The sequence below is a fragment of the Typopeltis vanoorti genome, chromosome 19, assembly GCF_054136105.1.
Source record: "Typopeltis vanoorti isolate ZY-2024b chromosome 19, IOZ_Tvanoo_1.0, whole genome shotgun sequence".
NCBI classification, from domain to species: Eukaryota; Metazoa; Arthropoda; class Arachnida; order Uropygi; family Thelyphonidae; genus Typopeltis; species Typopeltis vanoorti.
This window is the reverse complement of record NC_143567.1, coordinates 101806461-101822669: the sequence shown is the minus strand read 5'-3', so window position 1 is coordinate 101822669 and position 16209 is coordinate 101806461. Positions and strand designations below refer to the sequence as shown.

The following is a 16209-nucleotide window of genomic DNA, read 5'->3' as shown; positions in this document are numbered from 1 at the left end:
TTCCTAATATCTCATTTTTAATATGATTGTGCCTTTTATGCTATCACTTCACTCCCTATTTTTCTTTCTTTCTTATGACTCATCTGTGGTCTCTAGTGTATAATCAACTGTTATATTTCTAACCCAGTTCTCAGATAAGTCAAAATTGATTTAAATACTGTCTTTATAGAGTTAGTTCAGTGGTTTGATTAATTTCTCTTATTCCATATAACTTTATTCATTTGGCTTCCTACCTTACTAGTTTTGCTAATTATGTATTTCCATATTTAATTTGCTATCTTCACTAAAAATCGTGTCAAAGTAACTGACATTTTACTTGTTCTAAGTTCTTCATTATGTAGTTGATTTAATGTTCCTGTCTTTTTATTGCGGATTTTCATGCTAAACTTATAATAGCCTGTACTTCAAATTAAAAATACCAAGAAATTATATACTTGGTTTAATCCTTTATCCAAGTGTAAGCAAACAAAGTTTGCACTTGAAGTCTGGGTAGTGACCCTTCCCATAATTCTTAACATTATACATATCTGCAAGGAGATATGCTTTGCATTATGGGATACTAAGGCAAGTAATGTGAAGTCTTGTCTTACCTTATACGAGTTGCCTCAGTCCTGAAAATACTTAGGTACAAACTTTGTTTGCTTACACTTGGATAAAGGATTAAACCAAGTAAATAATTTCTTGGTATCTTTAATATTATAGTATAATAAGTGAAAAAACTTCCAACGGCCTGTACTCCCCCCCCCCCCCCCCGAGGGTACATGTATCAGGGGTTTGATTTATTACAATAGTTATTCAATTAAGTTATTGAGTCCAGTAGGCTTGTACTGGATTTATTTGGAAGTCTAACATCATCTGCATAAAATGCTAAGATTGATATCTCCAATTTTGATATTTTTTGATATTAGACCTAATGCCGCTTCGTGGTGTGATCCATATAGATAAATAACTGGAGATAATGTGCACCCCTGTCTCGCACCTGATTTAACATCAGTCTTCTTGCCTCCTTCAACTCTGATTGCTGATTTACAACTAAAACTAAGTATTGCTTGGTATGATGTCCCATTTACACCATATTATGATAGTGTTTTGAACAGTTTCTCTTTGCACCTTGTCATGTGCTTTTTCCAGATTTAATAAAACTTAAATACATCGATGTTATGATCCCATGATTTTTCAACTATTTATTTTAAAGTGAAAATCTGATCCTGTCAACTTCTATTTGGCCAAAATCTATGTTCTCCAAATTTCCTTTTCACAATTTTTCTTAGACTTTTCTCAAGTAGCATGCTAGTATGAATCTTACCTGGAACATTTGGTAATGAAATCTCTAATTCTCACATTGTTTTATTTCCCTTTTTATAGATGAGTGCTTCGAGAGTTATACTGTAATCAGCTTTGAATCTTGTTTTCACACTTCAATTTTTTTCTTTAGTAATGTTTGTGTATTTGTTTGCAATTTACTTCTGACAGCTGCTCAACTTTGATTTTTCTTACATGCTTTTCTTTTTGGTATGTTTTTCAGTTTTATCCTGCTGAAACTACCTTTCAAATCTTTTGTATATTTGTATATCCCGAACCAGTGTGAAGGCATCATTATTAATAACAATCAGTTATGTGTCAGTGATGCTTTTCTTATTTCGTGCCTTCATGTGAATTTGTGCACATCTCTGTTGGAACATGATTTCAGTAATGACTAATCCATGTCTTGAACAGAAATGCAGCAGATACCATTTTGCTCTTTTCTTCAAATTTTCTCAGTTGCTTTATGATGATTCAAAATTTTTTTCCATTTCTTAGTAGAGCTTATTTGGAACCATAGGCACAAATAAGTCTTGTTGTCCAGTTCCTCATTTTGATGTTAGCCCTCCTTCCATGTCTACTTTATTGCTTACCATTCAAGATTACCTTTACATTTAATGTTGACTCCTATACCTACTCCTTTCTTTCCTTGATCATTATTACCTGCATATATATCATATTGTATTTGCTATTTTGAAGAATCTCACCTGTTTATTTTGTAACGCCACCTATTATGTTGACCTATGCTTCTCCAATTCTTCTGCCAGTTCTACTTTTTTTCCATTGTTGCTGGAAAAGAAGTGGAACCTTTTCTTCAATTCTGCTGATGTTGAGTTGGAGTTTGTTCCAGTAGCTGCCTTTCACTTTTTTTGCCCTGGTTCCTTGACAAAAACATATGGATTCCTCCAGATTTGTTTTCTTGCTAAAATCCCAACGTTATTGTTAATAATGTTAATAAAACATTTTTTGCTGCAGTCAGTTTTAAGAACCAATACAACAAGTAAAATATTTCAGCTGTGTAGGCACAGTTTTTTAGTGATGTTGGCAAGTTAAATCTGGAAATAGACAGCAGAATAAGCAAAGCTAGTATGATGGGTAGCCAGCAAAATAAATTTATATGGAAAAAGAGAGAAATTAGCCAAAACACCAAACTAGCAGTATGCAAGACAGTGTTCAAACCAGTTTTAAGTTATGGATCTGAGAATTGAGTTAGAAATAAACCACTTGATCAAAGACTAGAGACCACAGATATGAGAGTTTTGAGAAAAATTAGGGGAGTAAAAGATGGAATCAGTGGCTGAAGCATATTAGAAAGGAACTTGACATTGTTAGCATTCAAAAATGTGTAAACAGAGCTATCTAAGGTGGTATGGTCATTTAAACAGAATTGGAGAAGAAAGGTTAGCAAAACAGGTGTTTGATGCCAAGATAGCAAAAAAAAAAAAAGAGAGAGAGAGAGAGAAATCCACAGGAAGACCAAGGTCTAGGTGGATTGATTGTCAGAAGTGCCCTACAAGTATGGAATGCTGACCGGTAATAGACTAATTTGGAGGAAAACTGATTATAGAAGATTAATAATAATGTAAACTTAATCATGTAGTGGCATTATAGTAACCTGATGAACACCTCTTGAGAGTACATATCAGGAAATTAATGATAAAATGCTCATTCATCATATATTCATCATAACTAGTTGCATATCTTTGATTGCACTGGTTGTCAGAATTATTAATTGGAATAACCCAGTGAAGCTGTTAGTTCTTTTTAACAGTCACTTCTTGCTATAACAAACACTTAACTACTGAAAAGCCTTGACTGATGTTCCATAGATCCAGTGTATGCTAAATAAAATTCACTATAGCAAACAATAAATTGTACCTTCTCATTTCCTATTAAAGCTAGATAAGAGCGGACATGATTTATTTCTTGTATCAAAAAGCCGCGTGGTTTGCCTAGTGGCTATGCGCTTCGCAGCTATATGCCTGGGGAAGGAGTGTCCTGGGTTCGATTCCCGTCGACGATGTGAGGAGCTTAAGGATTTTCCTCAGTCATAGCCAAGTTAGCTGTTCTTGGGCGTGGGCAGCAGGGTCCCCCCCCCCAGTTTATCTGGGGTTTTTCATCCTGCAAGCAGGCAAACTGGCTCCGTGAACACACACAGATCTACAGTCATGGGATACCTCCAGAAATAAGGAGTAACCAACCTATTCTGCAGGATTTTGGTTCCGAATGCCTACACGGTAAAAAGTGTAGGTCTACGAGTGAGCATAAAATTAGAATAGCAAACTATTCATTATAACTAGCCTTTGTGATCCCTCTGAGGTTGTGGTTAATCAGCTATATTTGCCAGTAAAAAAAGAATCCAATTGTGCATTTTGAGCACAAAAAAAAAAAAAAAAAAAAAAAAAAACATTCTGGAAAATTATTTGTTAATATGAAGTATAACAAAGTAAGTGACGTTGCTACCAAGAAGCATGAAATAAGTTTCTTTTGTTTTGTTTTTTTAATCATCATAAATAATGCTATGCATACCATCCACTGATTAGAAATGTGTGGAAAGGCTTGTGTGTTGGCAATACATGTTACTTTATTTTCACGGTACTGATTACAACAGAGAATGATAAGAAAATAATTAATATTAACTTATTAGCTGGTTTATATCCGGCATCTTCAGAGCACTAGAACAGTTTGTCACGATACATTAAAAAAAAAAAAAAAAAAAAAAAAATGGTATAACAGTGGGACTGGTTTTAAAAAAAATTGTAATAGACAACACAAGGAACTAAAGTCCTAATTAGACTCCATCTATGTCAGAAAAAGAGAAAAAAACAAGTATTAATTAGATCTTAATGACTCCATCCATAATTTGGGTAAATTTATACAGCCATATTTGTTGAGGTTTGGAGTATGTTTTCAAGCTGCTAATGATTCCCAAAACCATCTCTCTGACTTATGACTTCTGTGTGAAGGGGTATTATCCAGGGCATGGTGTGCTCGACCCGATTTGCCATAAGATAGTGGCAGATGTCAACACTTCTTGTCTGTCCATAGTAAGCCAGCTCACAAGAAAAGGGCACTTCATAAACTCCTGGATGTGATAAAGAAGGGAATTTGTCCTTAGACGAACAGATGAGTTGCTTGCCAATTTGACATATGGTTTAAATATGGTGCATAGCTAATATTTATTAAGCACTCTAGATATCTTTTCAGATGTGCCTTGAATGTGTGGGATGATAAGTTTTGCTGTAGTCTTGTGTGATAGGCAATAGAGGGGATTTCTGGGGAACACTTAGTTGTTGTTGTTTTTTTTTTTCTATCCTATGGTGATTATAGCTGTTGGCTAAGAAAGTGTGAAGCAAGGGAGTGAGTTAGCAATAAGAGCGTTGTCATTGGAACAGATAACTCTAGCTCTGTGAATTAGTGTTTTTAGGATACCATACTGTTAAGCTGGATGATGGTGTGATTGTTTGTGCAAATATCTTCCAGTATGTGTGGGTTTTCTATAAACAGAAAAAGATAATGAACCATCTGGAAGCCATGTGATTAGTGTATCCATCAGGGACAGATAGTTGTTAGCTTCCTGTTCCATTGTGAAGTGGATTTTAGAGTATTGGCTATTTAAATGCACTAAAAATGTATCCAATGTGTCTGGACCGTGTGGCCAAATAGCAAACATCTCAACATAGCATAGTCAGACCATTGGTTTGAGAGTGGCTGTATTCATAGCTAGTTTTTCCAAGTATTCTATGTAGAAATTGGCTAAAGGGGGGGTAGGGCATTGCTCTCCATCTAGTTGTTTGTATATCTTCCCTTTCCATGTAAAATAACCTGCATGTACTGTAAATTTAAATAGTTCAAATATATCGGGTGGGAGACTTTAGTTTTGTGTTGTCCTTTACATTTTTTTTTTTTTTTTAAACCAGTCCTACTGCTATACCAAATTGTTGTTTTTTCGTGTACTGTGACAAATTGTTCTTGTGCTTTGAAGATGCTGGATATAATACCAGCAAAATATCAGCTAATAAATTAATAAATATTATTTTCTTATCATTCTGTGTGGTAATCAATACTGTGAAAATAAATTAGCATAACTGAATTAAACTTTTATTTAATACTGTGTTGGATTGCATCTACAACATACCAGGCATTCTCCAGACAGTCCTGTGATGGATATGATGGAAGAGGACTTTGCTCCCAGATCTTTTTTTTTCCCTTAACATGTTCCATACTTTTTCTCAGTGGGGTTCAGATCCAGGCTTTGTGGTGTGCTATCATGCTTGCCGAACAATTCTTGCACGATGAACAGTAGCATTGCCATCCAAGAAACAACTGTCACTTGCTGGATAAAAAGTCAACTTCCAGGATGGACTTGATCAACAATAATATTGAGATATTCCTTTGAGGACACCTAACCTTCCATCAATATCAGGGGACCCATTCCGTACCAACAAAACATGACACCACCTCCAGAACCTCAATTATGTTTACAAGGTAAGCTAGGCTTGTTGCTTCATAAAGCTTTTGCCAAACTCTCTGCCTACCATTGGTACATGATTATTAAATACTTAAGGAATTGACAGCGTATACTCATCATCATGCATATTTAGACCTAGCATGGCCTGTTCCGGCCTTAGAAGTCATCATTGAATTGTTTAAGAGGATGTCCTGGTTTTCTTTTTCCTAATGGTTTGTATTGGTAATCTTTCTGTTTTCATTCTTTGAATGTGTTCCATCCATTTACGTTTATATTTTTTAATTTTTTCTATTACTGGTTCTTGGTTTAATTCTTTCATGATTTCTTTTGTGATCAAATAGGGTATACTTTGCAGTTTTTCTCATAAACTTCATTTCTGCTGTTGTTAATCTTTGTTTGTCTTTTTGTTTTATTGTCCAGATTTCTCTTCCATACATTAAGACTGGTAGGGCTAATGTATTGTATACTTTTAGTCTGGTTTGTTTTTGAACTAGGTTTGGCTTAAATATAGAGTTAATTATACCTGTTATTTTTAAATATTTTGCAATTTTTACATTTATATCTTTTTCATTTTCATATGTGATCGTACATCCTAGGTAGTTAAATGAATTCACCTGTTCTAAGATCTTGTTATCTATTACTATTTTAGTTCTTGCTGGATCTTGTCCTTTAAAGGCCATAGTTTTTGATTTTTCTGTTGATATTAGCATATACTAGAAATATAAATTAAATCAAACTTTAATATATACTTTCCAATATTTCGGCAACGTCACGTTGCCATCTTCATGGGAACTTAAGATAAAGACGTGCATGCAAGTACTACACAACAGCAAATGAGAAACAAAGCGAGGAAGCTACCGTTTTTCCTAAAGTCCTGATGGTGCCCCTAGTGGGTTATATTAGGTGTTTTGTGGCTGAAGATCTCCTGATGTATGTTTCCCAAATTGAGGTTTGGCATGTTCCTAAGGGCTGAGGCTGATCCCATGAATAGTCTTTCATATTTGAACTTGCTGTGGTGTATTACTATGGCTTTCTTCCACCTTATTCTGTGGCGAGCATCCAGAGAATGGTCTGCAAGCCCAGAGTGGCTGTACTGGTGAAATCAGATGTAGTCCTTGTGTTCTGAGATTTTGATATTTGCTGTTTGGCCAAAATAAGACAATTTACAGCTGCAAGGGACCTGGTATACACCGGTAGGTCTAGGGGAAATGGTTGGTCTTTAGTGGAGCAGATAAGGGATGCCAATTTTCTATATGGTCTGTAACAAGAGGTCAATCATGTTTTTTTAGGATTTTGTTGATTTTTTTCCGAGGTGTCTCAGATGTAGGGAATGGTGATGAATTTAGAGTAATCTTTTTTGTGAAGGTGGGGAGGCGGGTTGTGGATAACTGGTTTTAGTATTTTGGGATTTTTTGAGGGGGGGGGGAGCCATTGGCTGAGAAAGTATTAAGGATATGATTTAGTTCAGTTGTTAGGGCTTTGTCATTTCAACAGATTAATTTAGTCCTGTTGAATAGTATCTTAATAACTCCATATTGTTGTGTGTGGGGGGTTGAATGTATCTGCCTGTATGGGTGAGTTTTCTATAAACTGAGAAAACCAAGGTTCCATCAAGTTGGCGGGTGACCAGTGTGTCTAAGAATGGGAGGCTATTGTTTTCCTCTTTTTCCAGGGTGAACTTGATTCTGGGGTGTTGGTTGTTTAAGTGTGTTAAGAAGGAGAGGAGTGTATCTGAGCCATGTGGTCAAATAGCAAACACATTATCAACGTAGCAAAGCCATATGGTAATTTTTGTTGGGCAGAGTTTAAGGCTTTCTTTTCAAAAGTCTCTATAAAGAAGTTGGCCAAGGGTGGGGAAAATGGTGAACCCATGGCTGTCCCCTCTATCTGTTTGTAGAATTTTTCCTGCCAAACGAAATAGCCTGAGTTCATTGTGAACTGAAATAGGGCTGAGATATCAGGAGGAAATTTAGCTTGGATTAGCTCTAAGGTTTCTTTGAGGAGGAAACCTTGGAATAAGGAGGAGATGTCAAAACTGGCCATTATGTCATTATGTTGGAGTGTAAGGTTTTCTACACTGGCTTTGAAGTGGGCTGAGTTTTTTTATGTGTGATGGCGTGTTGCCAGTATAGTGGGAGAGCGCTTTGGCTAAATATTTAGCTAGTTTGTACGTGGGGGAATCAATGCCATCCACTATGGAACGTAATGGCATATTTTCTTTGTATTTTTGGGAGCCCATATATATGGGGCGGTGGGGTCTAGAGTTATATGGTTTTAGTTTGTTAGTAATCTCCACAGGCCAAGAAGTGACCTCCTTAAGGGGCCTATAGAGTTTTCTAATTTGTGAGTTCGTGGGATTGTATTCAATGGGGAGATAAGTAGCCCAATCTAATAGTAAAGCATTAAGCTTACCTGTGTAGTCGGTATGATTGAGTACCACAGTGGCATTCCCCTTATCTGCTTTGGTGATAACTATTTCTTTGTTTTTCTTCATTTCCTGTAGAGACTTGTATTCACTATTAGATATGTTGGTTTTAGATCAGTTATATTTCTAGTATACGCTGTCAGTTTCTTACGTATTTAAATCATGTTTAACCAGCGTATAATCCTTTCTACAAGAATTACCATTGGTACAGAATAAGGTGTACTTTGACTTGTACCACATCACTTTTTCCAGTCTTCCACTGTCTGTCACAGTGTTCCTAACACCACTGTAGATGAACTTTCCGGTTCTTTGCAGAAATCAGTGGTTTTTGTATAGTCATGCAACTGCCATTACCAAATCATCTTTAATTCCCTGCACATAGAAAGTTCTATTTGTCTGTACAAGTCTTGTTAGATGACAGTAATCTCGTTCCTGAGAGACTGTCTTAAGACTATAGTTGCACCTCTTAGATAAACAATGTGGGTTATTTTACACTGATTAAACACTTGGTGTTTAATAAGTGGTTTCTCAAAAATAAACCCTCTATCAAACTCCAAAAGATCCCCCCAACACCATACACGATTACTGACTAGCAGCATTTTTAAGTAGTTGCCTTGCCTAGAACATGTGGTGATACACATCACCACATATTTTGCATATATGCTGCATGAGGGACATTTATGTGCATCTGCATAAAGGTTTCTAATTCAGTGGCCAGTATGTGTAGTTGCAGCAGTTTGACTTTAATTGGTGAATTTTCTGCATGTACTATACATGGATTCAAGCAGGGTTATAGATTATATATGCATATAGCTTGAAATTTAAGTATTTAGTTTTTCAGTTTGTTCCTTGAAATTGAAAGTTTGTAAGATGTTGCCATTCATATTCTAAACTTGTGTAGATATGTTTTCGCTTTAAGAATGTGAGAGAGAAACATTTTTTATTCTATATTTGCTTTGTATTATTTTAAAATCATAAAACACTTCTGCCAAAAGTGCTTTTACAATTGCCTTCACTAAATTTTTTTCTCCATAGATACGTGGAGGAACCGTAACAATGCATAATAAAGATAAAGACTTAAATGCCATTGAGGTTTCAGGTCCCATCCTACCTGGAATGGTTTCTGGTCTATGTTCATTGCTAATTTCGACTCAAGATGGCCACTTTTCTGCTAATCTGATGACCCATACACCAACTTCAGCGTTTGCTTGTTTAACACCAAAAGAATCTTCCAGTGCTCCATCACTGTTTTCAGCAGCCAATCTTAAAGATTGTGGACTTCCGTTATCCTTTGTTCAGCAGATATGTTCAAAAAACTTGGCTGACAAAGGGGGAATAAGTCAAATTACAGTAGAAAATGGTTTATTCTCTTGGACTTGAAGATAGGAAGATTGATTAGTCACAAAAAGCAAACAAAACTAATAGTTTGAGAGAGGGGAAAAAAAAAATGTAAATAATTGTCTAGTATTTATTTATTTTCTGTTGAGTCATATCTTTCATCTATGAACCATTTTTTTGTGTGAAATACTTGATTGACTAGTTCCTTCTCTAAAAGAGGAACAGAAAATAATCACGAACAAGTTGGATTACATTGGATTATATTCTGGACTATTTTGTGAGTATGAAAATTTAGAATAATTCACAAAATATGCTTAATTTCGTTCTTTTAATGTCTTTGGGAAATATATCAGTATTATTTGTAAATATACTTGTAGTATGAATATATATGCTCTGAGCATCTGTTTATTTATTTTAATGATTATAATATTTTATTTGATGGGTTTTAATTGCTGGTATTGTTTTTTACAAAAGTTTTTGTATATTTTTAGTTGTGTAATAGTAAATATCTCCAATATTTGGAGAGAAAGTATTCAGACACCATTGTTTTATAAGCATTGCAGAATGTCAGTTACCTTAATTCATATTATTCCATTTCCAAAAGATATCTACACAAACATATGTAGAACAGTGTAGATTGAAGTTGAACAAAGTACTGAAACTTCTTGTAAAAATTATATATATGCATATTAAGATTGATATGTGATATTTTACACTGCATTTGACTTGTGTGTGTGTGTAATACAGATTCTTGTATATTCAGGATATAAAGGAAGTGAATCAAATCACATTCTACATGATTACACAGTTTACTTGTTGGGACTGTAATGTGCAAAAAAAAAGTAAAGGGTAATAAAGAATTTGTTTATTCATAAGTAAATGTTTGTCAATTCTAGTTTTGCTAAAGGATATTTACATAAAGGAAATATATATACAATAGGTATTTTTTGTTAATACTTAAAGTTGTGGATAATTTATAGATGGTAACTCTGATTGCATTAATGTTGCTATTTAATACAGCATTGTTGATAGCTTAACTGATGAAGCTGTACTTGTTTGCATAGGAACTGCTCAGGAAGGTAAAGTACATACCAGGAAAATTAAAGCATGGTTTTCCTTGGAGAGTGGTTGGAAGCCATTAATGTGAACTCTGATATCCATATCCAAAAACTTTTCAGTCACTGAAATCAGTTTTGTAAAATTAGTCAATTTTTCTGCTATTATTACATTTTCATTTATCCTTTCTTGTTCTCTGAATATCCTTGCTCAAACAACACATCAAACTTATCACTTGCTTTTTTTTTAAATGTTTGCAGGCATGGTCACATATTCCTTTACTTCTGTCCTCTTGAGCCTCCAGTTTCATTTGATATCAACTGTCTTTTTTGTTAGAGAGACTTAGGTTTGCATCCCAGTTAGGATGTGAAGAATCTTTATAAAAGCTTTTTTTCAAAGATGATTAAATCAGTCTCATATGGGGGCATTAGCTAAGTTAGGGTTTTCTCCTGAAAATATGAGATCTTTATCTTGTAAAACAGGTGAACTAGCTGTAATCAATTAATAGACACATAACTGCCATAATTCCAGACAACAAAGACAACTCGTTTATGTGTTTTTATAAATGAAGATTCTCCTTAATTTTATTATCTGGTTACATTGCAATAATGTTGGAAGGTATTTCCTCTTCAAATTTTTCTATTAATGCAGATGTTCCTTGGGAATTTTATTTCATCCACCTTTCTCACATATGTAAACGATCCACTCTCACTGACTTCAAACCCTACTCACAGTTTTGCTGACTTTCCACTCATTCTACTCATATGACAAACCTTGTGATATTCAAACTTCAAGATCTACATTAAATGCCTTAAACTGATCTCCACACCATCCTGCAATGGGACAGTGATAACCTAGTTGTTTTCATTGCTTCTAAAACAGTTTGGTCTTTTTTTCTCAAAAAAAAAAAAAAACGCCTTAGTTCCTCTCTCCTTACCTTTTAACATTCCTCAACTTAAGATAAGCTATCTCTCTTTGACTGACACTTCTACAGCATATCATTCTCAACTTCCATTATGGGATACTAAGACAGTTGAAGTCATTGGCATCTATATACAAGTAGCCTAGTTATGAAGAAACTTCACATGTAAACTTTGTTTGCTTATAATTGCCAAGAAATTTGATTCTTGTCTAATCCTTTATCCATCTTTAATGTTGTTGCTATTGTCGTGTGAGATTCCCCCAATTTTCCTCATTTGTCCCTTAGGACCAACTGAGCCCTCCAATGAGAGATGTTAAGTAAATCCGTGTGTGTTCACAGGCCGGTTTGCCTTTTCTGAGGGATGAAGAACCAGGGTTTCTGGGTGGAAAAAATCCCTCTACCTGGGTATGAGACCAGCTAATTCACCTTTAGTCAAAAGAGACCAGATAAAGGTTCCTCGTGGATGGTAATTGAACTTGGGTCTTTCTGACCAAAGGGCTTTTTCTATACTGACTGCTACGGAGGATCCATCCATCTTTAATTTAACTACCAAAAGGTGTGCATTTATTTTCTGTATTTGAACATGAAATTTTAAACGTATCTGAATATTATTTAGAATATGCAACTTCTGAATATTGTTAGCAACCTTTACTATATTTGAGCTGCAGACTTGTTTTAAAAAAGTATAGTACTGGAAATGTATAAATTAGCAACTATTAATTACTATAAATTGAAATATAATGGAAGAATGCAGAGGAGTTTAATATTCTTTAAAAAAATTTGGTGTATTAAATCTGAATAAAAAATGTAGAGCAGAACCTCATACCATAGACTAGTCCTATAAAACTTAAAGCTGTCCAGATCAGTGTTTTCCAAACTTTTAGTACTTGCATATCCTTAAGATTTTAGTAACATTGGCATCCCCCCTCCCCCTCTCAGGCAAAGACAGTTTGGCAGAAGCTATATTAAATTTTCAAGCACGAAAAACATTATAATAATTATTGCGTGACACCTCCAGGGAGTCCAAAGACTCATTAAGAGAGGGCACCTACTCTACAACTCTCTGACAATGAACTGCAACTACACCAACGCCATCTACCACCCACTACCACTTGTATATTCACAGACAATCGCAAACATCCATGCCCATGGCAGGATTCGAACCTACAGCCTTTTGGCTGGAGAGCAGATATGCTGAGCACTCGGCTGGCCCAGTTGGCCAAGTGGTTTATAATAAATGATAAACGTGTGAAACTTCTTTTAATATTAAGTTATACGAATTTAATATACATACAGCATATACAAAAATTATGAAATTTAATTTCCAATAATAAAAATTTAAGAGACAATTTAGCATAGTTAAAACTGTTTGAATTTTGACTTTTAATGCAAACAGTTTAAACCACACAGTTGGAATGTAATTGAGCTGTCAACAAGACAAGTCCCTAGTAGAGATCAGTTGATATGCTAAAAGACATTTTGTTTAAAAATTAAAAAAATTTTTTTTAGTTATCAAAAAATTAATTATAGACTAGATCTGTTATCTGCAACAACAGAGACGAACAGGTAAAAGCAAAAGTAATCGAAATTTAAAAAGCGCCTTGTATCCCTTGGGGTATATTTATACCACTTTAGGAGATACTAGTCTAGATTTTTTTTTTCCTCCTGGATCAAGGGAAGGATGGTGTAATTAGGTGTTTGTTCATTGATTCTTAATGTATAGACAAGTATTATTGAACCAATGCATATCTCATTGCAGTCATCATCACAGTTCAATTTGTCAGTGGTTGTATATTTATTACGCATTTAAATGTGAACATATGATATTTTGAATTGTGTTCTGATTATTGTCAAGATATGAAACTTAATTTTGTGGGTTGAGTATAATAATCTTATTCTTAAAGCTAATAAATTAATTTTGATGGTTCAAGTAGTTCAAAACTATTTTTAAGATGTCATTCTGTAGACAAACTCTAGTTCTAAGTGTTTATTTAAATGTATTTATAAACTGTGCATATCACATTGTCATTTAAAAGTGAATGTGTCAAAATGAATATGTCACTATTTGTGGATTGGTACAAAAAAAAAAGGGGGATCAAGAGGGCAATTAGTTACCAAAAATAGATTAATTAGTTTGCCAAAATGGCTTATAAAGAATTTCTGTTTCTGTGTGGTTTCCACACAAAACACTATTCACAAATTTACAGTAGTATTTTATCCTTCAAGAAAGGGAGTAAAAGCTAAGTAGAATTATTTTGGATCACAGGGAGATCCAAATAATGGGTTTATGGACAGGAAGAAATGTGGGAAAATTGAATATTTAAGATGCAGATTGTATCTTAAACATTCAATTTTCTACTGCTCCTATATAATGACTGAGCATCTAAAGACAAATTGTATCAATACCACTTATAATTTAAATGAGTCGTGTTGTGTGAATGTACTGGAAATTGGCTAGGCACTCTGCTCTGTGGTGTGCCTGACTAATTCACTTTTTTATGCCAGTAGGTCTATTTAGCATAATGGTGTCACACTGGATATTAAAAATTATCTAATATATAATTTCGGCAGTTTGAATCTTTAAATTTTAAATAAAGTGAAGCCATGTTTTTTATGATAAATTTGAATATCGCTTTAGGAGCTTATCAGTATGGGTAAAATCAGTGGTAAATTTATCTAAATTTATGTCTGATATGATTAATTAGCTCTGAATATTTTTAATCTGACCAAATATGGAAATATCAGCACACAGTAACTTTTTTATAGTGCTTTGTCTATCTTCAATATCTCTTGTATAGAAGTAATTGCTAATAAACATCAATGCGATCCTGAAACGCATCCCAACTCAACATTACCCGAGTTCAAAATCGGTATTGTCAACATAAACGCCTGAATTGCAAAGAAATAAAGCTGGCTGCTGAGGAATTGGATAGGTACCAGATTGACATAATAGGGGTGACTGAGACAAAATCTGGTGAGATTTTTCTGAGCAATAAATACAAAATGTTATATTCAGGCAATGACAATCAGGGCAAAGGTGTAGCTATAGTATTCAACATTAAATACAAGGCTAATCTTCTTGAATGGCAGGCAATATCAAGTGGAGTGGTGTAGGCAAATATCAGAATGGGAAACTGGACAATGAGACTTATTTGTGCCTATGGTCCCAGAGGAATTTTTGAGGCTCTAGAGAAAGCAACTGACACAATGAAAAAGGAAAAATTGGTCCTTGTTGGGGATCTAAATAGCAGGGTAGGAAATGATTGTCAAACATACAAAGATATTTTGGGATAATTTGAAGAAAAAGAGCAAAGCTAATAATAATGGCAAATACCTGTTGAATTTCTGCTCAGGACATGGACTGGTTATTAATAACATGATGTTTCAACATAAAAATGTGCACAAATTCACATGGAGAGAGGTAAGGAATAAGTAAAGTCTCATTGACTATGTTATTGTTGATAGTGATGTTTTCTCACTACACGACACCAGAGTGTACAGAGAATTTGAAATTGGAAGTGATTGCCATTTAATTTTGAGCAGGATAAAACTGAATTTCATATTGAAAAGAACATTTAAGAAAGTTTTTAAAGTGAATAAAAGTTGAGCAGATCTTGGATGTGAACTGTAGACTAAAATACACAAACATTATTCAAGAACAAATGAAAGAGTTTGAGAATAAGAACCAAATCTTGGAGATTCAGTGGCAAGCCCTGAAGAAAATATTGATTGATTCAGCCAAAGAGGCATGTGGTGAGGTCTGCAAAGATAGAAAAATCAGAACTCCATGGTTGTAATATAGAGTCGACTGCAGCATTGTAAAATATATAATACTTATATTCTTTAATTTTGATATGTATTCAATATTTATCCTTTACTTGTTTTATTTTGTTTAAGTCGTAACGCGAGTGCATAATCTCGTTGCTTGAAATAGTCTATTATCGTTTATCCCCTCAGTCTGTAAATTTAATCCTCCCCCTCTCAAGGTTGCGACTATGCTACTTCATGTACGTAATTTTAGAACTGAGGAAATGCCTCTGGCTGAAGCCAATTCCTTTGTCTAAACAGCTGGCTTTTTCTTACACTGATTTCTGAAAATTAATTTTTTTATTTACGGCTGCGCCATCAGAAATCACAGAGAGGACTTGTATATCCTTCCTAAAGGAAAAAATTCAGCAAAAACACGGAAATATCTCTAATATTTATCTCTAAGTCAAGGAATGCAAAAATCTACTATTCGTCAGTTGTGGCTACTTGAACTCTTATGGTCACACAGGTTCTGTCTTTTTATGAGAAGTGCATTGGTCAGGCAGAATCAGGCAAGTTATTTGACAATCAAAACATTTTATTCATGCTAAATTAAGGTACATATAAAGTTAATACTACTCATTCAAGACAATTCTGAGGCTTCAAGTTTCTCAGCAAATTTAACATAGAAATACTAAAAGAAAAATTCATGTCTGGCACTCCACTGTATTAATTAAACAATTCTACCTTAAACCAAATTACACTAATTACTCTCACATATCAGACACGGAAACAGACTTGTACACACTTTGCATTAATTTAACTCGGACTATAAAGATTATTAAGCATACTAAACCTCTCACATATATCAACATTAATTAATTCCTCGTTACTCTGCTAATTACTTCACAATTGCTATAACAAGCAGCCTTCCGTCTTTACTACGGC

The 16209-nt window shown here is 34.4% G+C and overlaps 1 protein-coding gene across 2 annotated transcripts in view; it reads left to right on the top strand.

Annotated features, from left to right (window-relative positions):
- hd (humpty dumpty) overlaps nucleotides 1-10379 on the top strand; it is a 131983-nt gene extending 121604 nt beyond the window's left edge. For both annotated transcript variants that reach the window (XM_090409178.1, XM_090409179.1), the window contains exon 12: nucleotides 9234-10379. In XM_090409178.1, the coding sequence (XP_090265304.1) occupies nucleotides 9234-9578 (345 nt within the window). In that variant the 3' untranslated portion in view covers nucleotides 9579-10379. The remainder of the gene's footprint in view (nucleotides 1-9233) is intronic.
- Nucleotides 10380-16209: the final 5830 nt, after the last annotated feature.